Source organism: Lutjanus erythropterus, chromosome 10 (assembly GCF_056507025.1).
Source record: "Lutjanus erythropterus isolate fLutEry1 chromosome 10, fLutEry1.hap2, whole genome shotgun sequence".
Lineage (NCBI taxonomy): Eukaryota > Metazoa > Chordata > Actinopteri > Lutjaniformes > Lutjanidae > Lutjanus > Lutjanus erythropterus.
This window is the reverse complement of record NC_139326.1, coordinates 40277337-40292559: the sequence shown is the minus strand read 5'-3', so window position 1 is coordinate 40292559 and position 15223 is coordinate 40277337. Positions and strand designations below refer to the sequence as shown.

Sequence of the window (15223 nt, the reverse complement as noted above, 5' to 3'; positions counted from 1 at the left end):
TGCGAGGCCTGCTGTGATTGGCTGAGGGCCTGAGAGCTCAGGGGGGGCAGGGGGCGCTGTGATTGGTCTGAGCTCAGACCATTGAAAGTGGAAGGCTTCTCTATTGAATGGTTGCCGCTCTGGGTGGAGTTTGGATGACACCGCTCAGGAAAAAAAACAACATTCTGAGAGTTCTGGGGCTTTATGGGAGTTTAACTGCTGTGGTTGGACAGTATGGAGGTATTATGGAGGATGTATACTTAATACACTTGAGAAGCTGATACCAGTGAATTTATGGCTTATTTTGAAAGAAACTAAATTGCATAATCATTCAGTTATCAACAGTCCCATATCAAATTCCTCTTGAATAATTTCAGGCCTATAATTCATCCATATGATTTTTGAATAATGTTAAAAATATTATTCGATAAATAGATTAGTCAGCTGACAGGAAACTAATCTGAACTAATTTTGATATTGATTGTTAGTGTTATATCATGCAAATATGCCAAACTTTCATTGGTTCCACCTTCACAAAGGTGAGAAATTAGCTGCTGACTAATTTCACTTTCAATAAAACAGAAATTTTAATTTTAAAAACAAGTTAAGTAAGAAAACAGAAAATTGTGCACAGTTTATTAAGATTTAAAACATTGTCTGAAAAGATGCTGTGTGTATCTATGAGCCATTTGAAACTATGGCTGTCATGGTGAAGGAATTTTCCCTGCTCTCATTTAGGTTGGCTAAACAGCACAGTGTGTGGCATTAGCACTATTTGCACTACTTTTTTGTTTTTGTTTTTGCAGGGTAATTTGATGCAGTAATTTGATGCAGTAATGCTAACGCTATCTGTGGATCTCACCTCCCTGCCCAGTGGACAACTTTATGCTCTGAGCAAGCTAGCTGCTATGTGCTAGTTGTAGTTACACAAAGTTGCAGATGAATCCCTGCTCCCTGTGGGAGCAGCCACAAAGGATGCTAACGCAGAGTTCAGCAGGTTAACCTACAAAATAAACACTGAAACAACATAGAATGTGGCAAAAACCATTATTTGCCCTCATATTGCTCATCAGCTTTTTTTTTTTAAAGCATTGACTCATTCATTAAACACACAGTGAAGTGTAAATCCAGAAGAAAAAAAAGAAGCAAACATGAACATAGCGTTTGTTGTGGTTGCTTGTTATCCTTGAGGTTGGCTATATGAGTGCAGTATTTCAAAATTGCAATTACTGTGACAGTACTATTTGACAACTATCTTAAGCAGTGATTGTGCTTAAATCTTGATGTGATTATTTGGCGTCTCGGCATGGTGTATTTTGGCTCTGATGCCTTTGCCTTCATATCTTGAGAAATCATTGAGCTGTTTCATCTTCTCTTCTCAGGCCGAGCAGTTGATGATCGATGACTGTCATTAAGAATTTGTTTGATCAAATAAATTTAATTGGTCCATTATCAAATAAAGATCTAAACAGATTATTTTTAGGAGAGCACTCTGCTCTCCTAGGCCCTTTTGTCCTAATGTTTCATAGGCTACATAATGCTGTCAGAATGGGGCTTTGATGGTGAAAAATGCATCATTATTCATTGCTGTTTTTTATGACATACAAACGTATCATTCGTAGCAATGAATCATTGTTGTTATAACAATCTATTATTGTTATGACATAAGATATTTCATTTTATAATGAGGTAACTTTTTATCAAGTTACAACATTTTTCCTGTTATAACAATATATCTTCTAATAACGCAAAACATTTTATGTTATAATGTGATAAGTTGTTGTAATGTCACATAATGGCAATGTAAGTTATCATGTTTTGTTATAATTTGACATTAAAACAATGTAAGTTATCACATTGTAACATGTTAAGTTTCTATGTCATAATTAGTAGGGATGTACAATATTAATTTTTTTCAGGCGATACAATAACTGATAATTAGCTGGCTGTTACCGATAAGATACAATAAGTTTACATTTTTGTAATTTAAAAATAAGTTCTCATAACCTGTAGTTCATGCAGAGCTGATGGTAAGAAAGACTGAGATGATGATATAACTGGATAAACCGATATCAGCCCATAATTTATTGACTCCAATATTTATGTATAACATGAAAATATCTTGTTATAACATGAAAAACATAATGTTATAATAATAAACTAGGGTCACATGATAAATTATTGGCTGATGTTGGCCAATCACACCTGTATCAGAACAGGTGTATATTAGTTGATAAATGTTGGCTGTAATGAAAAGCAGGAAATAATTGGTTAACGTATTGGCTGAAAAAAATCCACATTGTGCATTCCTACAATAAACTTTTCTTTCTTTGTTTTAGTTTTTCTAGCATGGCAGTGTTACACTTCCATACAAAACTCTGTTGGTACTAGTACAGAAGAATTAAACCAAGACTCAGCCTGGACTAATATCTCTGTAACACTAATAAAAATCTACAAATAACTCACATTATTCAAAGATATTTTATTCTCTCCTTTTTTCCACTATATTTAGTAATCCATGTAGTGTTTGTGTGTTTGTGGGCAGAGCTCACTGGGCTGACTTCGATAAAGCTACACACAGCCTTGATAAGTGTATTAGTGTTTCATACAAGATGCAAATTCTTCAGAGATTAATGTTGCTGCTGAATATACCAACAAAATTGAGTTATAAATATAGAGTACCAGGTCTGAGCTGTATTGTGTCCAACATACACAGATACTGTACTTCTGTCTTAGTGTCAGCATCACACCAGAGCCAGTGACCTCAGTCTATTGAAGAAACTCTATTTTCTGTAGTGTTACAAAAGTAACTTTTGCATTGATGTGTCCTCACAGCTCTGGTAAGATAAACGTGTGTATATGTGTGTTTTTCTTCCCCCTGAGTGATGACGGCATAGCAAGGCCTGGAGCGCCGCCAAGTGCTTTCATTCACACCTGATTAGATCACTCTGACCTGGATAACATGCAGCACTCCACGCTCGGCAACACGCCGCCACACAGGCCTTTTGTCTGGCCTTAAAATACTGCTCCAGCACCGATCCCCCTCCCTGTTAGAATGAGATGATATTAGAGCAGATACCTCAGTGGATGTGACCCCCCTCATCATCTGAACATCCTACAGGTCGTTCACTCACCTGAATCACATCAGCGCTCATCATATGTTGGCCCATACAGATCTGTTCTCACTGGTGTCAGCAAAGTTAAGCACTCAATTTTCTGCTCTGTCTCACTTGTTTTATTGTATTTTAGGACAGCAAATCACAAAACACTTTGACACATCTTTGTTTTCCTGCTGTCAGACATGATGCTGGAGATGTTAAGAGTAATAAAAAGTGAGTGTGTCAGTATCATGAAAGTGGTATACCATTTGGAGACGGCTTCTGGAGTCACCTGTGATGATGAAATAGTGCAGAATTGTTGAGCTCAGACTCCAGCTGGATTTAAACCTGTTTTGAGCTTGTTGTTGTTTCTAACATTATGTTCAGGGAAAAACTTGTAACTGAATGCTTGTCTGTTTTTTCCTAAAATCCATATTTCACTTTGAGGATATGAGGGCCTGTTTCTTAGCTTGTCCCTCAATGTCTTATAGAGAGAGCCACTTTGAAATGTATAGCAGTTTTTAGGATGTGAATATTATGTGTGTTGACTGTAGCAAATTGAATTATAATGTCTGGTGAGAGGTGGTAAAAGAAGCAACAACATCAACATTTTGTCAGATAGAAGACTGATTCATTTATCTGTCTTATCAGGGGTAAGTCTGGGACCTGCCACTGAAAACTTCTTGCCTAGAAGGAGTCTGATATTGAAACCTGGCATTGTTTCCTGTACTACCAATATCTGCCAGACAGAACTGCAACACAGACCTGCTGTAGAATATTATCCAATGGTGCTTCAAAATCGACATTACCAGGGGTGGAAGTAACTAATTATAAATACTCAAATTATTGTAATTAACTAGTTTTTTTTGGGTACTTTTACTTTTATGAGTAGATTTTCAGGTTTGTACTTTTACTTATACTTACGTATCCATTAAAAGATGTAATGTACTTAGTTACTTTTAAAATCGTTGAGTACTGAGTAGAGTTGGGCGATATGCTAAAATTTTCCATGCAATCATCCATTGGCGATTGGCGATACCATCGTCCCCCCACCCACCTTCTCCCGACCTCTCGGGTCTCAGCTGGGAGATGTGCGCAAGCGGCGAATTCAGTATGTTATGCACGCTGCGTACGTTCACTACGTCCAGTGGACAAAATAAACTCACAAAGTGTCTACAAATTACATGTTTTCACACTTATTTTCCATTTCAAACAGAGAAATACAACCGTTCACCTTATGAATTCAGGTTTCTCTTTTTTACCGAACTAATACAAGCTTCATGGGCTCGTTAACACCTCAGAAAACACACTTCATTTTAACTCGACAGAAAAACATGTAAAACTCAAAAAAAAAATGTCTTTGTTAGTCTGTCGTCGATAGACGATATAGTCGTCCAATCACCCAACCCTAGTACTGATTACAATTTGAATTAATGTCCAAACTTTCATCTGCATTTTAGTAGCCAATAAGGTGATCTGATCACAACCAGGCCAATGAAACAATGACTTGATTAATTGCTGTAAGAATTTAACCAATTAAAAATATATTCATGTATATATATAATCAATAGACGCAGTAGTAATCGTACCTTATTTATTACCTTAATCGTACCTTAATTTACCTTGTTTTGTCTGGCAGGGCTATTTGCAGCTATTCTTGCACTTAAAGGAGAAAAAAAATGACCAGAAATGTTAAATATTTCATAAATTCCAATGTTTAATTGATTGTCAGTGTTTTAAACTATTGTTTAAGGAAAATCCACAAAATTTGGAACCCTAGTTTGGAGAGGTGACTGTGACATCAATGGATAAAAGTAACTAATACTCTGAGTAGTTTATGCACTTTGTGCTTTTTCTTAAGCATATTTCTAACACCAGTACTTTTACTTGTATTTGAGTAATATTTTAGCAGTGTAACAGTACTTGTACTTGAGTACAGATTTTCAGTACTCTTTCCACCACTGGACATTACAGGCAGCAGCAGCCTTGCTAATTAACTTTTCACTTGATCTGATGAGAGCAGGTAGTCTATCCTGAGCCAGTAGCTTCTTTAAAGAGACCATTCACCCCAAAATTAAAGATAGATATTTTCACCCAGGCCTGCAGTGCCATTTATTGATCGAAATAGTTTTGCCGTGAGTTGCTGTTGCTGAGTTTTGAAGATAACAGCTATAGGGATGTCTGCCTTCTCTCCAACATAATGGGACTAAATGGCACTAGTGATGCTCAAAGCACAAAAAAAAAATCCATTTGAAAAAACAAACAAAGTTTTTTTTCAAAATTAATGACCCAGTTTCTCAAGATAATCCACAGACCTTGTTGTGAGCAGTTTCATATAGGAACTGTTTTCCAGTAGAAAAGAAAGTAGTTCCGGTAGACTCTACTGAGAAAGAAAGTAGTTCCTACATCAAACTGCTCACAAGGTCTGTGGATTATTTTGAGTAACTGGGTCTGATTTCTGGAACAGCACTAAACATAAGAGGAAAAATATTTGTTTTTGATTCTGTTGAACTGTCCCTTTAAGGAATAAAAGTTTGGTTATGAGTTAGTTGATGAAAACTACAATTTCACAGTGAATGTTTTTTTTTTTTTCTATGGCCATGGCTCAAATTGCATCTCCTCCCTTAACACTCAACAATATGTCTTCACATTAGCATGTTGTTCTGTATCGAACACGGCATCTCGGTAAGAGATCAGCTAATTATCCTGGCGGGCCTTTCTCTAAAACACCTCTTTGTTGTGCTAATGCGCTCTCTGTGATAGCATCTCCATCCATAACCTTCTCCATGTGTACAGATAACCTGGAGGGGGTGGAGTGGTGTATGTAGGGCGCTGCGAGCCGGGCAGAGGGGGTCGGAGGGGGTGTTGTTGCAGCATGTCCCGCAGCTGTGCCTATGATGACAAGCCTGTCCTCAACCTGCCCTCCGCCAGACTAAACACAACACACCACTCTACCTGCGGGGCTTCCTGCCTGCCTTCCCATCTGCACTTCCACTTGTCTTGTGACTTTGGCGAGGAGGATGCGGTGCTGTTTTTGGGATCTTGCGGCACGTCTCTGCATTGCAAGCTGTAGTTAAAGCAGCGCAGGTTTCTCTCTGTTGAAGTGTGATTGGTAGGTTGGCTGCTCGCCGATGTGCACTGGCCTGACTGAATGCACTGAACCAGGTTTTTGTGCCCATAGCAGTTCTGAGGGAGTCATGCTTGATCTTTCTGGGCCACATGGAAACTAGGTCACTGTGCTGTGCTGTCAGTTGTGTCTCTCTCTTCTTGTGTGCGTGTGTGTGTGTGTGTAGAATAAAATGGTAAAATAGGGCTTTTACATAAGGATGGGATGGGTTCCACAGATATGCAGTATTGCTGTTGCGGAGATTCTCTCAAACTGCAGCACAACCCCCCACCACCACCACCATCACCATCCCCCACCCCCTTCGTGCGATGCCATACTCAGAGAGAGCGAGATAGAGAGAAACAGAAAGGGAGAGAGGGAGAGATGAAATTCTCATCCTTGGTTCAGATCCCTAAGAACGCTTGGGAAGGCAGGATCTTATTATCACAGCAAATTTGCAATGTGCAGAGTGGAGGAGATTAGATGCGTCTTGCCTTTGAAGTGTATTTTCCAACCATTGTGCGATGGCAAATTCCATCAAGTGTTGGAGGGAGCCGTGATAAGAGGCACGGGTTATGAATGCTGCGGCATTAAAAGCCGTCATTTGAGCAATAAGATGAAACACTCACAAACTCCTGCTAAATGAAAAATATTTCTCCTCATTTCAGCACTGTCATTCACAACTATGTTGTGGAAAAGCCACAGATACTAAAATAACAAGGTGCATCGGATGGCTTGGATAAATATGTCAAAATCTGTGGAGTATGGATTAGACTTCATGTAAATGATGGGGTATTGGCCGTTGAATAGGGGACTCCCATTTATTTTTCTCTCCTTTATTCATATTTGTTCTCCCAGTCAGCCTCATTTCATTCAGCTCTGAATCAAATGATGCTCAAAGATTGTGTTTGCCCTTTCTCTTATCAAAGTTTCATCTATAGAAATTAATAAAAATCAGGTTGAAGCCACATGCAGGGTTCAATGTTTTTCCACTTGCCCAAAGTCCATTTTGACTTGCCCCTGTACAATTTGTTTTATGTGTTAGCAATTATCAAATAACAACAAAGACTAAAGTTCATTGTCCTGTTTAATCTATTGTTGCAACATCTATGAAATGTCACAAAAATCTGAAAAATGTCAATCCCAGTTTTCCAAAGTCCAAGTGATGCTTTTTAAAAATATCTCTAAAACCCAAAGGTATTCAGTTTAATATGATTACAAATGAAGAAAAGTGGAAATCTTCATATTTGAATGTCCTGCCATTTTATATGAGAAATGGATGAATGAAATGGAAAAACTAATAATTGATTATAAAAATATTTTAATTATTTAATTCTTTTCTACAATTTGCCTGGTCCGGGCAAGTGAGTTGCCACATTTACTTGCCCGATATGGCATTTTAATTGCCTTGGGCAGGCAGGCAAACCTTGTTGAGCCCTGACATGTGATGGAAAATGTTGGTTTGCAGTGGAAGAAGAAACTGTATCTATTGTTAAAATGGGATCTTTTCAGAGAATCGTGTTGGAAACAACATTAGAGGGGCTCAGGTTTCCTGAGCAGACATGAAGGTGCTGCTGGACTTTGATCAGGCCGTCTCCGCGTGTCCTCCTCAGCTCTTTGACCTTCACTTTGAGTGCCGCTGCTTCTCAGGGGTTGGGTGTCAGGATGGGGCCAGCGGGGGTAATGTGGGGGTGAGCAGGAACATCACTGGAGTGACCCCACCACTCCGAACACGCCCCCCTCCTCTCTCAGGGTTCCTCAAGGTGGGAGGACATCCCAGGGGACCCAGCTGAGGAGTGACATCCCCAGCCTGGGCCTCAGATCTTGTTGCAGCTTCAGACCAAACACAAACAGCGCAGAGTGTCTCAACACGCCAGGACACATACTGCGTCTACAGTTGGTCTACTTTGTCTTATTCCTCTTTGATGTCAAGAACATCGCAGTGTAGGTGTGCAATGCCAGAAAAGCTGAATAAATCATTCATTAGATGGTAATCGTCCAGATTTCCTTTTTTTTTTCTTCAAAATTGTATTCTGTGTTTGGTTGTAAGTGCTCACTGGTTTGGGTTTTCAAGCTGTGTCTCACAACTACTAGCTTCAAGACTGTGGGTTAGCTCATCAGCTTGCTGTGCATGTACTATTGCAGGAAAAAAAAGACTACATTTACAGTACGTGCACTTAAAGGTTAAAAGTAAATCAAAGCTACATAATTTCTTCCTGTAGTGCTGTTTATCCATTTAGAGGTGTTTTGGTGTGAGTTACAGAGTTTTGGAGATATCAGCTGCAGAGATGTCTGTCTTCTCTCCAGTATAATGGGACTATATGACACTAGTCCTGTGGTGCTCAAAAAATACATTGGAAAAATTCAAAAGCAGTGTCTGTGACCAAAAATCACAACCCAGTTACTCAACGTAATCAGAACTGCTTTCTTTTCTACTGGAAACAAAGTGGTTCCTCACTCACAACAAGGTCTGTGGATTATCTTGAGTAACTAGTTCATGATGTTTGGTAAGAGACACTGGTTTTGAATTTCTCACATGTATTTTTTTGATGCTTTGAGCACCACAAGCTGAATACAGGCTAGTCCCATTATATTGGAGAGAAGTCTGACATCTCTACGGCCGATATCTCCAAAACTCTGTAGTCACACTGAAAAAATCTAGAAGGATAAACAGCACTACAAGCCGGAGGAAAAATGTGTATTTCTGATTTTGGGGTGAACTTTCCCTTTAAGTAATGTAGTCACTGTTGGCCTTTTGCAGCAGTTGTATTTCTCATAATGTGCCTAAAACGTTATTGTTACGTTAGTATAGGACATAGCCGAAGCCACAGTTCCACTGCAGGAACTGTCCTCAGGTACTAGGAACCTCTGGTCGAACTTTCGTTTCCCCTGCAGGGACCAGTGTCTAAATTTCATTCCAGGGACATTATTTTACCCCCTAAAAAGTTCCTGCTTGTGGAGTAGTACTTTCCAATAGTGCAGGAACTCTGGGGGTGGGGCTTGCAGCGCTGAATACTTCTGATTGGTCTAATACATGCAGCAATTTATTTCAGTCACCAGTTTTTAAAGATCCACAGCTGCAAACTTTATTGCTTTATTGTGTTTACACATCAACGTGGAGTTACAGAAGGGAAAATATGAGAGATCGACTAAGTAGTTCAGGCCTCGTTGAGCATTTATGGAGGACAATGGTGCTTTTTATGGCTTCATCATTGTTGTATAGTCTCATGCAAAAGTGATGTGTGAGAACAAACTTTTTCATACATCAGCAGTCTAATTGACATTATCTTACAGATATCTTGGCCAGGTATTATGCTCCAAAGTCTAACTGAAACTGAAATAGTGAAGTTGAAACTGGTTTGTTGGACAATAAGCATCATCTACTGCCGCCTCATCTTGTGTTTATGTCACATTAGCGTCAAGCTAGTTTCAGTTCATCACAAATGTACTTTTTGTTGTGGTAGTTTTGCACTGTACTTTAGAAGATAACTGCTAATCTTATAGATTTCAGTTCCTGTAATGGTGATCTCTATATCCCATTTAAACTATAACCACTTGAGTTCTCTTCAAACCTAAGCTTCTTATCGTGTCCGCCCACTAAAAGTAAGCGTTTCAGCTATCACAGCAACTGTACAAAAAATAACAGACATTGCATGTTTCATCATAGATAATGTATTAGATTGCTGGCCATGACATAAAGTCACAAAACACTTGGTTGTCACAAGCCCTCATGTTCCCATTGAGATTTATTAATAACATGCCATTAACAAAAACAGCAGTGTAGAATATGTATGTACAGTGTGGCATGCCATTAACTATATATGTCCCATAAGTGGTGCTTGATCAAAGGATTGAACAGACAGCCTCTTCCATCATCATTGAAGTGAGAAATATGTTTCCGTTTCTCTAAACATGCCTTTTTAAAGTCTATCTTAAAGGGACAGCTCACCCCAAAATCAAAAATACTTAATTCCTCCCTGGTCTGTAGTGCTGTTTATCCATCTAGATTTTTTTGGTGTGAGTTGCAGAGTTTTGGAGATATCAGCCATAGAGATGTCTGCTACTCAACAGCAACCTTTCTTACCAGAAATCATGACCTGGTTACTTAAAATACTTCACACACCTTTCTATGAGAAAAAATGAGTTCTGGCACATTCTAAAGTAGTTACGGTAGATTCTACAGTAGAAAGAAAGTAGTTCCTTCATGAAACTGCTCACAATAAGGTGGATTATTTTGAGCATTCATGATTTCTGGTAAGGGAGGTTGCTGTTGAGTTTTTCAATTTTTTTTGTGTGTGTACTTTGAGCACCACAAGCTCATAGTCATTTAATCCCATTATATTTGAGAGAAGGTCTATATCTCCAAAACTCTGCAACTCACACTAAAACTATGGATGGATAAATAGAACTTCTGGTAATAGAAACATTTTTTTTTTTGATTTTTGGGTGAATTGCCATTATCCGTTTGTGTCCACACCAAAAGCAGTGCAGCCAAGTTTAAAGTGTGACGACAGCGAGAAGTGTCCATAGAAGTGACTCGTCTCGAACAAACAGTGGTGGGCTTAGCATAGATACTGTGATAGCATCAGAACTGGAGAGCATTCCTTTTTTATTTCAAAGAATGGCACTGAAGGCTTTTCTTGAAGGGAAAACATATTTGCACTCATTTCCTGACCGGCTTCAACAATAGTTTGATCTAATTTGTTGAAATTAGCCTCTGTTAGATGTGATAGACATATGATTCATCCAATCACCTGCCAAGTGTTTTTCCTTTTCCAAGTAGTTTCTAAGAATGACTTCCCAGATAGTTCAGTTCTGTGTCAAGTTAGAATTGTCCCTTTAACAACCCTTTGTTCAAGAGCTTATTCATATTTTGGAACTGACAAATCAGGAACTGGTACCAGTTTATTACCAGCTATATCCATAGAAAAGGCCCAAAATACAAAGTATTTACACCTGTCACCTGCTGTGAACTGTAGACTACATTGGTTGTAAGTTACTGTTTTAGTTTCTAATCTTTCTGTAGCTCAGTTGGTAGTAACTGTTGAATGCTATTTGAAGACCCCTTCCTTGTCTCTGTCTGTGCACTCAAAAAGTCATTCCACCACAGAAGCTAGCATAGTGGCACGTAACATGGCATTGCATTGTTCCTTTGTGTTCCTTGTTGCTGCAGTGAACAAATGTTGATTGAATGCAGAAATGTTAGAAGTTTCTGTAAAATTTTAAATGCTGTGGAGAATCAACAGAAGAGTGAGCAGGGCCAAACAATCCTTACTTCCAGAAAATATATTTCCTTGGTTACCTGACCACTCGAAGGCTCTCCATTGTGTGTGTGTTGACTGTCATTCAGCGCTGGCCTTCATCACAATAATTGGATTTTAAGAGGAGACTTTGTATGCTGGTCTGCATTGTGTGGCAGCAATCGAAGACTCAGACAGACTGTTGTGGCTCAGATACTCTTTCTAAGATGCTCCCCACATGCTGCTGGTGAAATATTGAGTTGGTTTTTGGGGGAAGCCTTCCCACAGAGCTCAGCTGGGGTATTTTTAGATGTGGAGGTCTGAGAAACAACACTTATGGGGGCGACACTCCCTTTCTCGCTTCTGATCCCCCACCCTTTCCCTTCCCCTTTCCTCCCCTGTTTCTCTTCTCCCTTTGCTTCATGTGTCTCCGGTTTGTCCGAACCCTTCACGGATTGCTGAAGGTTCATCTGTGAGGATAAATGTAAGAATGATGTTTGATGTAATCTGCATCATTAAAGGATTCATGAAGTGTTTTATATATGAAGCCTTAATGTCTGCGTGCTGACAGCGAGCTGATTCCTCCCAGGTGTTTCCATCTTTGTTTCCATATGTGTGCATATGGAGGCATCACTCCATCCTTCTGCTTTCTTGTTGAAGTGGAACTATAGCGGTGCTGTATGCACAGTCACAAGGGCCCCCACAGAATAATTCATTTGATGCTTTGATAAGCGATAATGGACCCAGTAAGGTATAATTCATATGCCCCAGATCTCTTCAGGCTTCCACAAAGTGTCCCACTACCTCCTTGAGTAACCCCCTCTTTCAAGACTCTCTCGTCTGGTTGAAGAGGGACCATTTATTATTTAAATCCCTCCATAATTCATCCTTTCCCCACCAATACACCCTCCACTGCTCATTCCTCATCTAGCACAAATTAGCATGTGCTCTCTATCTGTGTGTCTGAAAACAGAACAGGGAAAGTAAGCAAGCAGAAAGAGATCGCGGCAGCTCAGTCCGCTGCTTCTTCCTCTAGTCCTCCTCCTGTGATGTGATTCCGGGTGACATATTGAGTCTAATTTGTAGCCTAAAGAACCAAACAGCTGTGGCCTATTTTGTTTAGCTGTTGTTCGGGTGATGTCACCATTTCTGCCTCGTAAGGCTGCCTCGCTCTCGGCGCTCGGTGTGAGGATGTCAGGAGCATTTCGCTGAGCTGCTGATGAGGAGGGCAGGGGTTGTGTAGCCTTTAGATTAATCTGATAAGTCAACCGAGGCTGTTATGTGCAATTTTTAAGACATCTATTTACCAGTGTTAAATATTCACACATGCCCTGTTGCTATATTTGACATGACTTATTTTTTAATATAATGAATAAAGATTTAACAGTCGTTGGATGAGGATGTTTTAGGGGGGTGGGGGTAGTACTACATTGTCTTAATTGTAGAAGATTACTGCTGCTGTTGGTGGTTTAAAGGGTCGGTCTACCCAAATTACAAAAACACATATTGTCTCACTTACCCCTGTGGTATCTAGCCATGCACACAGGTTTTATTTGCCTGGGTAATGAGATGTGGTTTCAGCAGAGCAATTGACAGTGTGTCCTGTGGATTATCCACAGAAAGTTGTTTCTGGAAAAATGTAGATTTTCAGTGCTGTGAGAAACACTAATATTCACTTCCGGTTGAGGTGGAGGGCTGCCTTCCACAAAGTCTGGTTCTGCTCAAGGTTTCTGCCTGTTAAAAGGAAGTTTTTCTCGCCAATGTCAGCTTAGTCAGTGCTTGTTCCTGGGAACTGTTAGGTCTCTGTAAAAAATGTATTTTTTAAAGTGAACAGTCGAGACTGACTTGGAATTGGGACAAATCATGTCCTAGAGAAAAAAAGACTTTAAAAATTATTAATACCAAAAATCTAATTACAATTATTTTTAATTATTATTATTTTTACATGCACACATACATGAAATATATGCAATTTGTAAAATATTTCCATCTGTCATAGAAAACACCCTTGTGCCAGACAAGAATTCACAACTTCAGATAATTCAAAATTTAAAACTAACAATAACTCCTGGTAATATAGGGATACAAATGTGCTGTTAATCATCTTTTGAAGTGTATTTTTAATGAAAGTTGTGTCCCAGATTTCCATCAACTCTGTCTGTTTTTTTTTTTTTTTTTTTTTACGAAAACATGATTCAATCAATACAGGGAAAAGGACCCCTGTCTCGCTTGCTTGTTGTGTTTTTTAAAAAGGCAAGAATATTGCTCAAGCATTGGTAAACTTTATATTTTTCAAATAAGAAAACTGAATAATGTTTATCAGATGTTTCTCAACCATTACATGTCAACTCTGTAGCCCTTAAATCAAAGCTAAATAAGAGTTAAATAAAATAAGAGGTTTGATAGCCAAGAATTCAATCTTTTAAAACATATTTTTGCAGCATAATAGAAGAGTAAAAATCAAAACTCCCTCAAAATGCAGCTTTGTCCCAATTCTCAAGAACGAGTGATAAATAAAATTGTCTTGACTTCCATGTCATTGGTGTGGACAGACACAATGAAATACAAATACAAACAATAAAAACAAAAAATCAAGCATTTTCCAGAGAAAACTTAATCAGCTGTGGAGCTCCAGAGGCTCTTAAATGACAATGAGTTTTTCTTTTTTTTTGTCTGAGTATTGTTTCCAAGCTGAAGAATAAAGATTTACACATAATTTGTCAATTGAGCAATTTGCACATTTGTGTGAGTGCAGTTGCTCTCAGACACTTTCACACACAAAGAGCTTGATTCTGCCAAATGGTTACTTCATTGCTTTATGCAACATGTATTTGCTTATATAACCTGTCTCATACAGGACTTCTATTATGTGTTTTTTTTTTATTTAAAGTAATATTTCACATTTCATTATTTGTCTGACATCTGACTTTTATTTCATTAAGGCTCAGGTTAATATAGTTTGACAGAGGTAGGGACATGTCCCATCTGTCAACCCAAATCTATGTCCATGAATTTGACTGAACTGAATCTTGACACAGAAATAGAGCCTGATCAATGTATTGGTCAGTGATATTGTCAGAAATATTTGTCTGTATCGGTATTGACATATAAATTGTCTGATAAACTTTTTGTTGTTGTTGTTTTTAGTTTTCTATGCAGTCTTTTGTGACATAATATAATTCAGTTTAATATATACACATTAATTTTGTTCAGTTTATATTTTTAATTTATTTTTGTTTAATTTATATTTTAATAATTATATTTTATGTGTTTTTTTTACTTTAATATCAGTCAGGCTCTACGCAGAAAGATTGTGTTACAGTAGATAAGTACAATGTAAAATATTTGAGAATGTAGTGAGTGAACTGTGTAACACCTACCTGACAGTGACTTGTCTGCACCACAGTGCAGCACTGCTCTGTGTTCAGAGTGCATACCTGCTCCTTCCTGCAGGACAGGCCTCAGCATGTCAGGCCGAGTGTCTCGACTGAGCACATAGACATAACATTACCAGAGGAGAAGGCTGGACCCTCACTGCTTAGATCTGTCCTCAAATTCCATCTCTATTGATCATGTGTATTGATAAGGCTCCTGTTTTCTGTTTCCACAGATGCAATCAATGAAAGTAATCTAGGTAAGTGGAAAACTCTGATTCTGATCTCATCAAGTGCTGTTTAATGAAGTTTATTTGTCAAGATAACAAAGACATTGACTGATATGATGTAGTCTGATGTATTTCTACTATTACCAGCGTTAATGTTACTGCTTTTTTCATTCATAAACATAATGAAAACATGCAT

General features: G+C 38.6%; 1 protein-coding gene across 1 annotated transcript in view; it reads left to right on the top strand.

The window, feature by feature from the left end:
- The window catches only part of nr6a1a (nuclear receptor subfamily 6, group A, member 1a), a 118359-nt gene that overhangs the window by 48378 nt on the left and 54758 nt on the right, over positions 1-15223 (top strand). Inside the window, exon 3 of the mRNA XM_084729309.1 lies at positions 15034-15057. Coding sequence (XP_084585435.1) covers positions 15034-15057 — 24 coding nt within the window. The remainder of the gene's footprint in view (positions 1-15033; positions 15058-15223) is intronic.